The 17,049-nt window shown below is 41.6% G+C and overlaps 2 protein-coding genes across 18 annotated transcripts in view; one reads left to right on the top strand and one right to left on the bottom strand.

Annotated features, from left to right (window-relative positions):
• Positions 1 to 8,665, top strand: part of LOC108035061 (band 7 protein CG42540) — a 45,520-nt gene extending 36,855 nt beyond the window's left edge. For all 11 annotated transcript variants that reach the window (XM_050886577.1, XM_050886580.1, XM_050886574.1 and 8 more), the window contains 4 exons: positions 2,619 to 2,822; positions 4,021 to 4,076; positions 6,119 to 6,299; positions 6,360 to 8,665. In XM_050886577.1, the coding sequence (XP_050742534.1) occupies positions 2,619 to 2,822; positions 4,021 to 4,076; positions 6,119 to 6,299; positions 6,360 to 6,689 (771 nt within the window). In that variant the 3' untranslated portion in view covers positions 6,690 to 8,665. The remainder of the gene's footprint in view (positions 1 to 2,618; positions 2,823 to 4,020; positions 4,077 to 6,118; positions 6,300 to 6,359) is intronic.
• Positions 8,666 to 10,310: 1,645 nt separating this feature from the next.
• LOC108035057 (tyrosine-protein kinase Src64B) overlaps positions 10,311 to 17,049 on the bottom strand; it is a 32,610-nt gene continuing 25,871 nt past the window's right edge. For all 7 annotated transcript variants that reach the window (XM_050886564.1, XM_017110442.3, XM_050886565.1 and 4 more), the window contains 5 exons: positions 14,563 to 15,378; positions 12,439 to 12,655; positions 12,092 to 12,345; positions 11,715 to 12,022; positions 10,311 to 11,655 (listed from right to left, as the gene is read on the bottom strand). In XM_050886564.1, the coding sequence (XP_050742521.1) occupies positions 11,041 to 11,655; positions 11,715 to 12,022; positions 12,092 to 12,345; positions 12,439 to 12,655; positions 14,563 to 14,827 (1,659 nt within the window). In that variant the 5' untranslated portion in view covers positions 14,828 to 15,378 and the 3' untranslated portion in view covers positions 10,311 to 11,040. The remainder of the gene's footprint in view (positions 11,656 to 11,714; positions 12,023 to 12,091; positions 12,346 to 12,438; positions 12,656 to 14,562; positions 15,379 to 17,049) is intronic.

Raw genomic sequence — 17,049 nt, 5'->3', positions numbered from 1 at the left:
TCTCTCTCTGACTCTCTCTCTCTATTAAAGTTGGTATCAATGAAAGGACATTTTCAGTTGAGTCCTATTGGAAAAATCGAAAAACAATATAATACCAAGCAAATCGATTCAAGTGCTGACAAAAATGTCCAGCATAACTGTGCAAATTGTAATAAATAACCTAATTATGTTTATTAAAAACTCATTAGTTTAGGCGTTACAGTGTATAAACTATCGTTTGGAATTTTCATTTCATTCATTTCCCATTCCGATACCCCCTTCTCTATCTCTATAACTCCGCTCTTGTTTCCATGGTTTCATCATTAATTCCTCCTGAACGTTTGCCCATTCAATTCTGTTCTATAAAATGCAATGAACAAGCGACTTATATCCCAACCACTCTGCATCACTCCACCTGAAAACACAGTCACAGCCCACAAAAACCCACTAGCCCACCACCACCCACCGCCCAATCGCCACCCCCTTAACTATGCCACCCGACTATTGTTCGAAATAATAAGCCATTGTTCGAGCCAAATTGATTTAGAGCTTTGTCCGTGGACAGGCAGCAGGCTTTGGTTGTTCGAACGGCATTCATAATGAAGTGAATCGTGCATGATTATGCCAAGGTATGCAGAGCGAAGAAGGCCCATGATATATTTCAATAGAGCAGAATGCACACAATGCCCAATTCAGTTTGGGATTATTTGCTTAAGCCAGCCGTTGGTACTAATGAAAGCCGACTGAAGTATGTGAATCATAGAAATGATTGGTAGCACATTTGTAAAATGGAAATCGGAGATTAAGAGATTGTTTTTTAATTAAGCATACGCACTGTTGTACCAGCTTAAAAGCAAATTTAATATCAGCTTGGGTAAGAGGAGTTAGAGAAAGTCAAAATTAAACTGACTAAATATGGTTTTATGTCCGCAATATAAAGTATACGCCTCATAAGCACAGTCCTTAAACTTCACTACTGCCTCGGTATAAAATAAGTTTTAACTCGTAGTTGGAAACCATGGAAATATTGTTTGTCTACATCCCCCAGGCCTTAAACTTTTTTAAATGGAAGCCAATTATTCTTCCAGAACAAACAAAAATAAATCTTGCTAAATTCAAATGCATAACTGGATTTGCAGGAATATATCCGACCCCCGTCTTAAAACTTCTCCAGTTGCTGCTCACATTTCAGTTGATTCACATGCAAAATACTAGACATTCGCCTTGCCCAAAAGTTCGCCCACAAAAGGCCGGGGCCTGGGAAAGGAAAACCCTCGAAACTGGCCGAGTGGAAACGATGACACTAAACAACATTGACACCACAGCTTCAGCTTTTGCAGAGAGGCCGTAAAAAGCGGTCTAGACTACGCCGAACAATGTTTGGGCAGGTCATAAAACGTAAAGCGTTCCGTCGTTGAGGGAGCAACTTTTTACCACTGCTATATGTACTTGTGTGTGCATTTTCTGGGGGTTGAGATAGTTGGGCACAAGTTTAGCCAACTTATGTGAGCCGGCCTTAGCCCGAAAGGAAGAGAAAAATAAAGGAAAAATTTTAAGAATTCGATTTGGGCATCATGAACCCATGCTGACACCAGTAAACTTGCGGTCAGAATGAAATAATCCAAGCACGGTGTACATAAGCCTCCCACGACCCCGTCACATCTCTCTATTTCCCCAAAAACCCTTGTCACACTTTCTCTTCTCCTTGGATAGAATGTAAGACATTTTCTGTAAGAAATTTAGTGCCTTTTGATTCTTCAGTTTGCTTATCCTTTGAGTTGCTTTCTTTTTGACTTGTACTTGTATAATTTGTTCAACTTTCCCACTCTCTGTACCATAACTTATACACTGTAACCTCCAAGCTCTTGGGTTTTGAGTTTGCTCCACGTAGCCACGTATCGGTATTGCGCAGATGATCGAAACCCATTCGAGCACATAAAACTCGTGTCGGCAAATTGCTGGGATAACCCTGCTCTGCTGCCACCGAATAAAGTTCGCTGAATGCAAAACAACGCCAAAAGACTTTGGGACTTTGGGATGCACAGAGATACACACAGATACACATTCAAATGCAAAAAAGCAAATGCAAAAATGCAAATCCAAATGCACAGACACAGATGCAATAATCAAAATGAAAGCACTGCCTTTGTACCAGAGCGTGAGCATTTGTGTGTCTTTCGGCATTGTCTGTCCGTGGTCTGTGGCAAAAGTTCTGCACTCCCTGCACTTAGTTCTATTAGAGAAAAGCGACCCACCAGGCCAAAAAGAAGCCAGCGACGTTCAAGTCAAGTGCATTCGCATTATACCACTCTTTCTATCTTTCTCTTTCCCGGGGCCATAAAGTGCACAGCACAAACTGGCCAGCTACTGATACAGATACAAAATGCTTAGCTTATCACCATAGTGTATACCACCCACATGTGTATATATACTCGTATACGAATCGCGATTTTAAAGCGAATCTTTTTGTATATACACACATATATACATATTCTTTAACGTCTGTGAATGTGTTCGTTGGCAACAATAACAAGCGAATAATAAAAATAACTAACAGACCAACTACAACAATAGCAGGAACAATAGAGAAAGCAAAAAGCAAATGTCCCCAAACCAAAAATACCCACTGCATCTTGTAGGTTCTCACAAAGGATAGCGTTACGGTTTCGGTGGATGCAGTGGTTTACTATCGGGTATCAAATGCAACCGTCTCTATCGCGAACGTGGAAAATGCTCACCATTCGACCAGGCTACTGGCACAGACTACTCTACGAAACACAATGGGAACTCGGCATTTGCATGAGATACTCAGCGAGCGTATGACGATTTCCGGCACAATGCAGGTGAGTTCAAAACGGTTGACAGTCGCCAGTTGGCCCGGCCCGCCGACAAGCTCTCTCTCCCTCTCTGAAGACTTAAGCGACTTCGCCGGGCTTTTTCCTTTAATTGACTTAGTATACCGACATAAAGAAATGTACAGAGAAAACAAAATTAATTAGAAAACAAAAACTTCAATTTACTTTAGGCAGCCTTTCTCCTAACAAATAAGTTAAAAAGCAACGCCCCACGTTGGGCGCCAATTGTTAAAATACGGTATCAAAACACAATTATCCATTTCTTTAAAAGAGTGGCTTTTCGCTAGCATTATTTCTCAAGAGAAACCTAAAACGATGTTTACCTCAATTCAAAATACCAAAATTTTCTTTGTGTGTACTGAGGAAACGGGAAAATCCACGCAGAATAAATGCAGCCATGCAGCTAAGCTACTTGCCAGTTCCGTCTGCTGACAGATGACATTTAAGTCTCTGCTCCTAATTATGCAGCATAAACCTTAAAGTTTTGCGGTGAAACTCCGTCGGCGAAATATTAATTGCGAAATTTAACAGCTGCCAAAGGCGAAATGTCTGTCTGGCCTCCGTGCCTGGCATGAAAATAATCTCGGAGCCAAAGCGTTTTTTCATAGCTAGCAAATTGAAAAGGCAACGGCGAGGAGGAGGAGGCCACGGAGTTACGAGCCGCATATCTTAGCAGCTGCCAACTTAACCCAAATTCTATGGTACACGCCTGGCAACGGGTCGTTTTATTTATTTATTTTCCATGGCATATGAAAAATAGTTCAAAATCAGGCGAAAATCTCGAGCATCAGCATCAGCGGCAGCCGTTGGCTGCTTGCACATCGATGTGCGAACATGTGCAAAATGCCAAGTTGCCAGGGCTCCGTATGGCTCCTCCATTCACTCCCCTCGACGATGCCAAGTGCTGCATTTTCAGTTTTTCCATTTCAAGGATGCTGCACGACCCACAAACAATGTTCTGGGAAAATGCACTAGCCAAGAGGAGGGGGTGGGAAATAAAAGCAAAACCGAAACAAAACTGTTAACGACCTGAAAAACGCGTGTAAACAAAAACTAATGTATTTTTACTGCTATTTCTCACACGGCTCATCCACCTTCAACCGACCAAACCAACCAAACCATCCAAACTAAACCGACTAAACCGACCTCAAACCACCTCAACCGCCTGGCGTCCAATCATAAACAGGTTCAACTCGACGAAGCCACCGATGCCTGGGGCATCAAAGTTGAACGTGTTGAAATGTAAGTAGCACAGCTTTTTTAACCCCCTCACACAGCACTTGCAGTGGCAACCTGGAAAAGTTTCTATGTCAAGCTATAAACGTAATGTTATAAACGTTTCACCTAGCCTTCGAGTCGAAGTTGATATGCTCTAAGGGACATTGTGAGCTTTGCATTTTAGTGCCACTCATTGGGGGTGATTTCTTTAAAGGAAGAGGATTAGTTTTAGTGCTTTCGAATTTTATACCTCTTCTTGGGCCAGTTTGCACAGAGGAAATCGGCATTTTCTCCCATTTAAATGATATTAAATGCAAGTTCTACAATTTACAAGCTAAATTACATTTAAGAGGCCTGCTCCAGTGACACAATTGCAGGCACAAGGGAATATAATTGTTTTTTGACGGGTTTTTCCCATCACAGATTTAATTTTCATGATATTTGTCCAATTAATTTAATTTATATTTAATGAGAGTTTTTACAGAAATTGTTTAAAAAAAAGTAGCATTTAATCTATGTAATATCTTTTATTGCTATTTCAATACATTTTTTCTTTGTTAATTCCATTTTATTTTATCCATTAGGATTATATAATGACATTTCTATTGGAAATTGCACAAGTATTCACATAATTAGGTTTTCTTTTGACAAATCAAGTAAGCCGATCCAGAACCCCTTCTATAACTTTATGACAACCCGGTATGCTACCCCAATTTCTGCTGACTAAAGTCTCCAGGGTCCTCAGTAATTCCCAGCTTATATAACATTTAAATTGGCTAGTTTGAGCCGCACAAACATTGCTCTATCCCCGGCAAGGCCACAGGACTCGAGTTTGTTGGTTATTTGTTTTATTTCTTTTACCATTTTTCCGGGCATTTATCACAATAACGCTGGATGATGGGCGGACAGTGTGGGAGACGTGGCCGGGCCGCCCTTTGTCTGCTGTCACCGAGGCCCTGTTGTTATAATTTATTATTTGCCGCTCACGGGGGGCAAGTGGCTACTTTGTCAGCTTCAGTTTTTCGCAGTGCCAAGTGTGTGACGTTGGCACGTCAAATGCTCATACATGGCCAACAATATGACGGCCTGTAGGAGCCCGCTGCTACTGCCACTGCCGATGATGTGGTGTGGCCATGTTGAAACAGCTGCAACAACTTGACGCCATGTTGTTGGTAGTACTTGTATTACTGTTGTTGTGGTTATGCTGCGGCTCCTACCTTTTTGCACCAAAAAACTCCCACTTCTGCTCTCCCCAAGGAAAAAACTTGGCCGTTTTGCCATGAAAACGGTTTCATTTTATGGCAGTTGTTGAATTTTTCATTATTGTATCCCGCTGTTTCTCTTCTGTTTCATAAAATTGATCAGCTGGTTCATAACCTCCTCGAATGGACAATAAAATGATGCGAGAAATGCTGGTGTTTATGAGTTACATAACTCGATTTAAATTTTAGACAAATAGGCGTTATAAATATTGTTTGATAAATTAAACTTCACGGCTCGTTGGCCGTAAAAAATGTTTTCACAGACTGCGTTTGAATTAAAGATGCCCCATTACGCTGGGGGCACATTAGCATACAGCTCGGCACATTTCCGTTGATAGCTTTCAATTTAATACGGAAAATGGTACAAATAGGCACTTGGGTAAAGAAATCGTACAAAGCTGGATTTAAAATTGAAGCTCAGTCGGGATTTTTCCCATCTAAACTTAAAGGGCTTTGTTAATACATTGTACATATATATTTTGCATTAAAAATTTATCCATTTTATTGTCCTTTGTTGATTTTAAGGGTTATTAAAGGCAAAAATCTAGTTATGACTTTTGTTTAGGAAAATATTTTGTATGTTTTATAGAATATATAAAGCTAAGCTTTAAAGAAATATAGTACTATATATCGGTTATTAAATTGGTATAATGTGGATGAAAGATGAAGCACACAAGATTGTTAGGAAATTTGTCTGAGTGCAGAAACTTTGTGGAAGCAAAGTGGTCCTAGCATGGAGTTAGGAGCATTTCCGCCTTCTGCAAGTCACGCCGGCTAATCTCATTTTCTCCATCGACCGAGCAGCAAGGACGTGCGTCTGCCCGTGCAACTGCAACGCGCCATGGCCGCCGAGGCAGAGGCAGCCCGAGAAGCCCGCGCCAAAGTCATCGCCGCCGAGGGAGAACAGAAGGCGTCGCGGGCTCTGCGCGAGGCGTCCGAGGTGATTGGCGATTCGCCGGCAGCCCTCCAACTGCGATACCTTCAGGTGGGTTATCAGGGACTTACAGGAGAATTACCATTGATTTACACTTTGAATTTACTGCAGACACTCAACACCATATCCGCGGAGAAGAACTCGACTATTGTGTTCCCGCTGCCCATCGATTTAATAACGTATTTCCTCAAGACCAACGAGGCCACAACGCAGCAAAATGCCCGGGCAGCTGCGGCAGCGATTGGCAATACACCGCCCCCGTTGCAACTGGCACCGCAGCAGCAGCAAATGCAGCCGCAGCAACAACAGCAGCAGCAGTACCAGCAGCCGCAGCAGCAATTCCAACAGCAGCAGCAGCAACAACCGCAGCAGCAGCAACAACAACCGCAGCAACAGGATCAACTCTTTCAGCAGGGGCAGCAGATCTCATCAGCCATGTAAATCAGCTTAAGATCACCTAGGGTTCGGCCTTGTCGACTCCAAAATGCCCTGCATAAAGGTTAAAAAGAAAGCAATGGAAAACCTTGAAGATTGCTACTCAACACTCTTTAGGGATATCAGGACGTCTCATCTCCTTGATACGAATTCTCATCCACATATCGATCGGAGAACAGTGGTAAATCTGGTCTTACAGTCGCAAATATGTAATAGCAATTTCTAAAACTGAGTAGCTCGGACGACCAACTTAAGATGTGTATCTCAAATCCCTATCCCCCCTCCCCCGAGATGCTCATTTTTGGGTTACCTGCTTTTAGAGATTGTTATTTGGATAAGCATTTCCTACCAAGAGACGCAGATAAATGTACTTCTCTGGGGCCTACAAGCAAGTAATCTTCGAGTAGAATATCAAAATATATTTGTGCAGAGCATTCCCAATATAAAAACAAAAATCAACGGAAACAACGATTCAGGAGAATCAAAAACTTAGTTCATAACACCGATAAGTGCGATTCGAATGCGTTAGCCGGCAGCAGATCCTCCCAGAAAAAAAGGAGAGGGGGATCTGAGGTCAGATAGTTACGAAAATACAAACCTAGAATAGTTTCATACGAGGCGAAAAATAGTGTTTAATATTTGTAGCTTTACGACCAGAGGATGCAATTCTAAATATTAAAAGTAGGACCTAGCAGTGCAACCCAAGATTGTCACACGTTTATATAAAAAATAAAAGGCAAGCCTAAAATAAATTAACCAAACGACACCACACAATCTGTGGTCGCTGAGGTGAAAATTCTAAAACCAACTAGTTTTGAAAGTCTCGAATTACAAAATTGGAAATAGTCAAAAATAGTTGGTTTGGTTTTGTATTTTCACACCCAAAACTGAGTGAGCCACAGACTCTTGTTTTTTTTTAAACCAATATTCAAGGAAGGTCCGTTTCCTTAAATACAAGTTAACCGGAGACATTTAGTTACTTTTAAAATCGCGACGCCTTATTTAAAGAATAGGTTTGTTTATGGGATGATGAATTGACTAAATTAAGAAACCGGGCCTGCTTTGAACACAAATATCTCATAGAACCGTTGCCGAAGGCGTTTTGTAAATGTTTACCAGTAAGATGTTTGCGCTGTTAATTATGGAGTTTCCGGATGACTCGATATATTGCTGTATACTTAGCTATGCCAATTTACTTATAAGATCAGAAGACCCGTATAAACTAGAGAAATCGTTGTCCACAAACCAATTACAACTTTATAGGACTTTAAAACCTCTACTCCACTGTACTCATAGGGTACATTCCACTTTCCTACGACTAAAACAAAAACTGTTAATCCGTTTCAACTGGAGGAAATCCAGATATCTAGATGATTTGTTCCACGATGGTGGGTTCAGCATGATCGCTAAGCCCACGTGAACAGAGCAAATCCCTAGACAGCAACGTTCGTAGGTCCAAAATACGAATGCCAAACAATAAATAAGAGTAATACGAATTTATTGTACATACAATAAACAAATAGAGCAATTAAGCCGTGCAGAACTGGTTTTACCCCATTGAACTACCAATTGAAATTGGATATTATATCAGATATTTGTACACCATACACACACAACAACACGAACACAGGAAGGAAGAACGTCTAGTCTCTCTCGCAGTAGCAAGTGGATACTAAAAAGGAAATTCGTCTAAAACTAGAGTTAGTAGGTGTCGAGCAAAACGAATAACTAAATAAAAGTGCATTTGCAACACAGAAACGTTTACTTTTTAGCGCACTTCATGGATTACAAAAAAGAGTTATTGAATTAATTATATATACATATACAACATAACGAATTACATATTATGTACAATTTTGCCTTTGAAAATTTTTAAACGAAAACGATTTCATTATTCACATACGATTAGACATATGTGTAAAGGAACAATAAAATTTCTTCAACTTTTTTGGTATCCAAAAGAGCTAAAACAAAAAGCAAAACTCGACTTTTAATTATGTAAAAGTATAAGATGGTTTACAAATTTGGACAACATTTTTACACGGTAAGATGAAAAAAACAAATGCTACGATTTTTGAAACATATAAAAAGTTAAATCATTTACAAAGCCCCCAATAAAACAACCACACCTTAGTTATTACATATTTTTCCATTTTATTAGTTATTATCATTGTTATTTGTATTATGCATTACACACCTAACCGACTTAACGGACACATTTCTATCATTTTACATCAGCTAAATTCAGTTTCCATTCATATTTGCTTCGTGAATCTGCGTATTGTATCATTATCTGCAGTACATGACAATTCTCGGTTGTTATCTCTATAATTATTCACCGGACATTGCTGTTCCAGTGTTATTAGCCAACAACCGCTGTCGGCGCATGCAACACGCTCGCCCAGGCAAAAGGCTGAAAAATTTTGTAAATCTTTCAATTTGATTGCCGCGGTTTGTATAAAAAATTTGTGAAATTTTTGTTCTTGTGGTTAATGCCTCGCGTGCCGCTTGCGCCGCCAGTGGCTGTTGTTTTTTCAGCTGCCGCAAAATCATTCAATTTTATTTCGGTATTATCATTCAATTTAATTTCTCGTTTATTTCTACACGTTATGTCAAGTTTATATACAAAAATTCATCAACTACGCTAAACAATTTCAGTTTTGCCTGTGAATTATAACAATATTTTAATTAATTATTTGCAGTGATTCCGTTGTGATTACGTTGAATGCCATTTCATACAATGATTGGTTGTTTTTCTCATTTGTCTTTAAGCCTGGTTATCCTATAAACTGATCTCTGTGTGTGTTTACGTGTGAAATGCTTTGAGTTGCCGTATAAATCTTCTTTACAAATATATGGTATATGGTATATATCTCAATACGAAATGCTAAACTTTGGTTTTATGCTACAGAATGTGCACACAATGGCCAACACAATATATGCTATATGTACTATATCGATAAACGACAAACTAAAACTATAACAAAAAGACGAATAAATTAAATAAAGTCTCCTCAATCGATGCGGTGTTCGATTCATGTGTTTTTAATATGGATCTGTTCGTGACGGTCATCTAGAAGCTAAGGTAGGTGTGTGTCTTGTGTGATTGGTTGATACATCGATCGGTTAGAGTCATTATCGTCTGATATTTTGCATTTGAAACCCTTGAGATAGCAGTTTATCCGTATGGCTTGAGTCGGGCTATTGATTTGGGCTGCACACGCAAGGAACAGCAGGTCTGGAGAGGAACTAAATGCGGGCCAACGCTGCAGGTTGTACATCAATAGATATATCTAGACTACATGGACAGTGCCCAATTGTGTTGCTTGTGCTTAAGTATACGAACAAAGAATAAACAATAATTTTGGCATAAACTTAAATGTACTATAAACATTCATTGGTTCAATTGCTAACAACGAAATACGTGAAATGCGTTTTTTTTTCCTTTTCCTCTTCAATGATTTGTACAAAATGCAATTTTCGATCTTCTTTTTTCTAGCCTCAACTACTCGAGGAAGAAGCAACATATCATGTTTCGGGTGATAGATCGTCTAGATTTCTGGCTTGGAAGTAGAGACGAGGGGTGGACGCCACCTTATAAGTAAATGCCATCATTGGAGTTTCTCATTAGCAACAATTTGAAATACGTAAATGTTCGATTTCTTGATACGGATTGATTGAGTCAAATAATACTTGGCTTAGTCGATAGTCGTGTTCGTGTGTGTGGAAAGTATCAGAAGAAACTATTCAGCAGAGGGAGGTTAAGATCAAAAAGTTCTAGTTGTAGATTGGATTGGATTGGATTGTTTATACAAAAACCTAAGCACCGATTAAAGTAGCGTTAAATTGTAGCTGTATTCGATTAGAAATTCAATAGAGTTGCCATCAATTTCTTTCGTGTTCTGTTCTTGATTTCTTGGTATCATTGTTCGGCCCCTTTTCGTTTCTGGGTAAGCTTAAAAAACTAGTTAAATACTTTCTATTTCCATAGTACATACAGTTAGGTATATAAATTATAAAATAGTTTTGCGTGTAAAATATAAAATTTTGTTTTTCCGATTTAAGTTTTTTTGTTTGTTTGTTTTTGTTGATTTTTTTCATTTTTTTTTTAGTTTGTAGTTGGTTTCTGAATTGTTTGGATACGCTTAAACACATACATATACCATACATATAGAGTTCGTGTGTGTGTTGGTTGGTTGGTATGCAACTATGCCATTAAAAAGTCTTAAGAATTATAGTAAATATGCATATAAATGTATAATATATGTATAACTTTATATACTATATATGTATATCGTACGTGTGTGTATGCGTGTGAGAGGGTGTAGGTGATGTGTGTGATTAGGCTGGACTCTGTTTAGTCTTGCACCTCTCGATACGGCACCTCCGACGTGACCGAGAAGGACTCGAAGTAGTGGTTCAAGAACTCGAACGTGGGCCGCTTCTCGGGCACAGCATCCCAGCACTGGAGCAGCAGCTGATAGATGTTGTCCGGGAAGTAGTGATTGGTCGGCTTCGGCATGCGGAAACCGCGCTCGATGTTCTCAATCACCTCGCGACTATGCATGCCCGGATAGGGCACTTGTCCGTACGTGAACAGCTCCATCAGCAGTATACCATAGGACCACACGTCCGACTTGATTGAGAACTTGCCGTAGATGATCGCCTCGGGCGCCGTCCACTTGACCGGAAACCGTGATCCCTGCTTGGGGCAGTACTCGTCATCCGCGATAACGCGCGCCAGTCCAAAATCACAAATCTTCGCTACATTATTCTCCCCGATCAGCACATTGCGGGCAGCCAGATCGCGATGGATGAGCTGCTTGGACTCCAGATATTCCATACCGCTGGCCACCTGGGTGGCTATGTAGATGAGATCCTCAAAGTGCAAGTAGCGGCCGTCGCCCTCGCGCAAAAAGTCCAGCAGACTGCCCTTGGACATGTACTCCTGTACGATGTAGATGGGCTCCTCCTGGAAAATATCAAACGATGGTTAAGCTCCGTGATTTAATCTGTGTTAAATCAACTTACCTGCGAGCAAACCGCATAGAGGGCCACCAGGCGGTTGTGGCGGAACTTCTTCATAATGGCCGCCTCCTGGAGGAAAGCAGCGGTGGACATGGTGCCCTCGCGAAGAGTTTTAACAGCCACATCGATGCTATTGCGCCACTTGCCGTAGAAGACCTCGCCAAAGTTGCCCCGTCCCAGTTTGCGCAGCAGCTGAATCTCCGACCGCGGAATCTCGTACTTATCGCGCAGCTCCGGTCCCAAGTCCCACATCTGGGGCTGCGGTTTGGGGCAGGGACGCGACAGAATGTGGCATAGGCCAAGAGCGTTTTCTTCAGAGATAAGGAAATCAATCAATAGGTTTTACTGTTCTCACTGTTATTTCAAATCTTTATACTTACTGCTGTATGCCATGACCAAGGCCTGAAGCGAGGGGAACGTCTGATTGGTGGCAATGTAGTAGCCACCATTATCCAGCGGCTTGATGCGATAGTGTTTGACATGGTATCCACGTCCGTCCTCCCAGTCCTTGACAGACAGTGAGTAGCCATTGGGATTGTGCTCCGAAGGTCGCACGAGGAAAGTGCCGCGCGGATTTTCCTCGGCCAACAGCAACTTGTCCGCCTCCTTTCGTAGCACGTTCTCAAAGAACCAGCTGTGAAGGAAGGAGATTGGTTTAGTATTTTATACAGATATTTAAGGAAAGTTTCCCAAAATCATTTAGATTCTCTAGGATACAGTCACTTACTCTTCGCTATTGACGCTGCGCTCCTCGGCCACAAAATTGAGCGGGATGAGGCCCTCCTGGCGCGTGGTCAGATTCACGACGCGCCACCAATCGGACTCGGTGTCGTCGATGACCTCCATGCGGTCGCCCTTCATGAAGCTCAGGTCGGATTCATCGCGGGACTTATAGTCGTAGAGGGCCACGACCACGCGCTTCAGCACGACACCAGGCACGCCGGCTGGGGGGAAAAAAAAGATGGAAGTAATAAAAATTGCGGGGATGAGGCAAGAGAGGTCGAGCTAGTGGCAATTTTCGTCTGGCTGGGCAAATTTGATTTGCGTCCTTAAATTGCAATTTATGGCGACAAATTGGGAAATAATATTTTTATTTTCCTTTGCCCATTTGACTAACCAATTTTCCATGGCCAAAACTTAATTAGAATTTAATGAGTTAAAGTATGGGAGGAGGGTGCCAAATGCAAATTGCAAACTGGTTAGCATACTTTTTTGGGGGCCGGGGCCATAAATAGCAAAACAATTTCATGTCGTGCCTCGGACCCGTTGCCAAGCCGCAATTTTTGGCACTGACTTGCATTTGGCTAATTGATTTAGCTCACAGCAAGGCAACGCATAAATAAACTGCTCTCGCCGCTTGCCAATTGCCTTGGCCGCTCGCTGCCCTCCATTGGCCCTCCATCGACCCTTCTGGAGGGTTTCAAGGGGTTAACCACACCCATGCCAACTGCAATGTTCGTGCTGACAAAGGCGGCTAGGCAAAGGCCCAAATCACTGGCCAAGCACTCAACCTCTTGATGGGTTTACACGACCTAAGCTGCTTTAGCGGCCTTATAGGCGGGAATATATGCTATAGGGCAGAGGTACTGCCATGTCATGGATAGAAACGCCAGCAGTTAAGCGGCTGACAGCGAGGTCTGCATTCTCAACTAGTGACAGGTCAGATCAAAATAATTGTGTCATTTCAATGGGACAGATATATGACGGATATATTGGGGGGTCTAACCATAATTTATGATTTTACAGTTCAACAGTTTCTTTACTTTCCAGAGTATATGCCTTTAAAAGTCTCTGTCAGCTTAAATTAAAAATGTATGCTACATTTAAAGCGGCTAAAATCGACCCCCTTTATTTGCATTACTAAATTCTTCTCTCCTAGAATTCCCCCTACGGACCCTTACAATTTGCTCAAGGCAAGTATATCCAACCCCTGGCAACTTTTAAAACACTTTCTCAGCTGCAACTCCTTGCCCAACTCTCTGGGGTCTCGTGAACGTAATGTCGTGTCATATGGTATGCAATATCGCCGTCGAGGTGGCATTAAACCAACACCAAGAGCAGTTCCCCCTCCAATTTCTGGGCCACGCACCCGAGAGAAGTGGTCAAGGTTAACGACTGTCATCGTATTACCACTGCAAATATGAGAATTGCGTTGCCACCTGGCAAATGACTTGGCTCCACCTCTGAACCTCCTGGGAGGCGAACTCTAATTATGGCAGTGTGGTGGTTCATATAGCAGTTAGTTAGGTGACTTGGATGAACGTTGGATAGCTGGTTGGCAGGTTGGCAGGTTGCCTGGCTGCCGGGCTGCCGCTGCCACATTATGCAAACACAAGGCCAACCAGCGGGTAAAAGCCAATCTCTGTGGCAGGCAAAAAGTCAAATTGCTAATTAAAAGCTGGAATTATCACTCCACCCACGGCCACAGGAGAGAGTAACAGCCAACAGCTAATTACTAATGCATGATAATATGTAAACAGACAGTGAAGCTTCAGCAACGATAGCTTCCTTGATTAAAAACTCTGGAAACTTTAACTTTAGTTATAATGAAAAAAATGTTTCGAGGTAAAAACATCCCATACTAGATACATTCTATACGAGATACTTAAAAAAGACATAGGGCAAACTAATTTAAGTTATAAAAATGCACTAAAAAACTGGTCCTTTAATAATATTAAATATCCTTCTCAATTTCTTTTGAGGCATCTTTGGAAATGATTTCGTTTGAATCAAGTGTACTCAAAAATATAAAGCAAATATAACCTTTTTTTCGTACAGAGGCCTGACTGTAATTACTAATGGATGATAATACGCATATTAGATTGGCCTGTTTTTCCGGGGAAATACTCACTTGGTGTGGTGCGGGGCCTGATGATGTCAACGCCGCCCTTGCCGCCGATTTTCAGCGGACCCCGATGGTTCGGATCGGGGGTGTAGCGCGAGTCCAGCGAGCCCCCGTTGTTGTGCTTCTGGCCGAGAACGCCGCCCATGTTGCCGCCGCCGCTGCTGTTGATGTGCGTCTGGCCAAAGGTGTAGTCGGATTTCTTGTAGCCCCCTGTGGGATAGGCCAGTGCCAATTCCTGATCCTGTCGCTTGCTGCAGCATTTGTTGCCCATGGCTTATGCAAGTCTCTGCTGGCCTGAACTCCTGATCTTGAGCTTTTTGTCGGGGGCTTCCTCTAATGTCAGTTAATATTAATTTGTATTTGCAATTTTTCTTCAGCTTCAGTTGCGGCAACACATATTTGGCAATTAACGAGTTGTTCTCTTGGTAATATTTAAAAATTTGTTGCAGCCGTGTGTTGAGTTGTGTGGTTGTTCGATTACTTTATTGTAAGTAGTTTAAGCTATCAGTCAAGTGGGTTATGTGTGTTGGGCCCCTGCCTTAAGTTTGCATCAAAAGTTTGCAATTGGAGGGCATTTGCATTAGTTCATCTTTCAGCTACTATCTTCTGCGTGATCTCCTTGTTGGCCGAGCTGCAAAATCGCATTTCGTTTCGGATGATATATGTATAAAAGTAGCCAATGTTGCTGGTTTTCCAGTTGCCAGTTGGATGCACAGCTGCAACTGCTGCTCCTTGATTGGGTTGATCCTTGCGGTCCGTGTCCTGCCAGCAATTTCAGCCAGGCGACCGTCTGCACATTGCTGGCCGTCGGTCGTCAGTCACCTGTGAGCCAGAAATAAAAGTAAACAAGGGCGGAGAAACCGAAATTAGTTAGTGTGTTAATAAATATTCATTAAATACACATTTTCACATGCCAGACAAAGGACCCTCAGCAGTGTGCTGTCAGTCATCGGTCGGTCCACTGACCCGTGTCCACTCGGCCGGACAGTTGCCTTTTGCCAATTGTCCGGCATCCTGTGGCTTCCTAAACGTTTTTGGCACATTATTACACTTGACTTGGCCGGCAGGCGAATCTAGCTTATGCACTGAAATACCCTCTGTGCAACTATCCCCCCTTCTCAGAGCAGCTTTGGGTTCATCAGCCCCGTGGTATTAGAGATGCCCAGAGATTTGAATATTAAATTAAATATGGCATGTCAGTTCTAATTGGTTTAATTTATTTGGCCTATGCGGCTTTACCAATTTATTTGTTTTAATTGTATGGTATCCGTAATTGGTTGACTAATATAATTTAAATTAGAAAATGCCAGAGGATAATAGCTGATTTTTGTGATACATTTACCTGGGGGCAATAACATTTTATTATAGCAATAAAACAAAGCAATTTGGATGGTCACAAAATGTACATTAAGTTGGATCTGGCTTGTGATTTTACCATGTTTTTTAAGAAAGGGAAAAAGAGTGTACCAGAGAATTACAATATTTTTCTTAATCTTGTACAACTCTGTTTTACTTTCAATAGTGTTGGATAAGAATACAATATACCAATTTAATGTTTGTAATGAAATAAATTTAAAAATGTATTAAAACATTTAATAAAATGGTTTTGTTTTTATAAAATACACACACATTTAATTCAATTGAAATCTCCAAGAGACGTCTCTGTTATCACTTCACCTGACTTTCGAAAACTCATCACTCTCGACTGCCGGAGGCCAACAGTTACACACAACCTTTCGAGGATGCCACAATAACCACAATACAGCAAATGCAGGAGCAACTTGAACCGCTGCAACTGCTGCAACAACTGCAGCAGCAACAACCATAGCAACAACAACCAGCCAGTTGAAAGGCTGCCAGCTGGGCAGGCTCAACTTCTCTGCGCCGTGCAGCCATTGTCTATTGACTCAAGCCTGGCAGGCATCTGTTTATTGTTCAATTGGATAATTATGGTCTCCAATGCGGAGTAGAGGATGCAATGGGCATGGTCGTGTTGTGAGGCCAAGGTTGAACCGCTCGATGGCGATGGGCTCTTCCACCCCTGACGATCTAGATTGCTGCTGCAGTTTCCAATTTTAATTGTTATTGTTGCGCATTTGTTGTGTGTGCGCAGCTGGCATGAAATTGTCGAACTGCCGGCAGTTGCCAGGATGCATTTGCGGCATTAGCTAATATCCTGTCATTGTTCCGGTCCGCCTGGCATGGCATGCCGTCAATTATTAAAGCCATGTTTAACCCGAGCCTTGAGAAAAGAGCTCCGGCGACTTTTCCATCTAAAGCAAACGAAGAGGATCCAGTATGAAAATATCGCAGATACAGATTTATTTGGGATTTTCCCTTTACTCAGAATGTTGCAATAAAGTATGTGTGATAAATATAAATGGTTGTTCATCTAGGAAAAATATTACCAACTTTTGTTTCATGTTAGAAATACTTCTTTATATTCCACATTCCCCATGTTTATATAATTTTCTTCCACTGCATTCAGCTGGA

Source organism: Drosophila biarmipes, chromosome 3L (genome assembly GCF_025231255.1).
Source record: "Drosophila biarmipes strain raj3 chromosome 3L, RU_DBia_V1.1, whole genome shotgun sequence".
Lineage (NCBI taxonomy): Eukaryota > Metazoa > Arthropoda > Insecta > Diptera > Drosophilidae > Drosophila > Drosophila biarmipes.
Note: the sequence above shows the minus strand (reverse complement) of the source record. Positions and strands in the feature narration are given on the sequence as shown.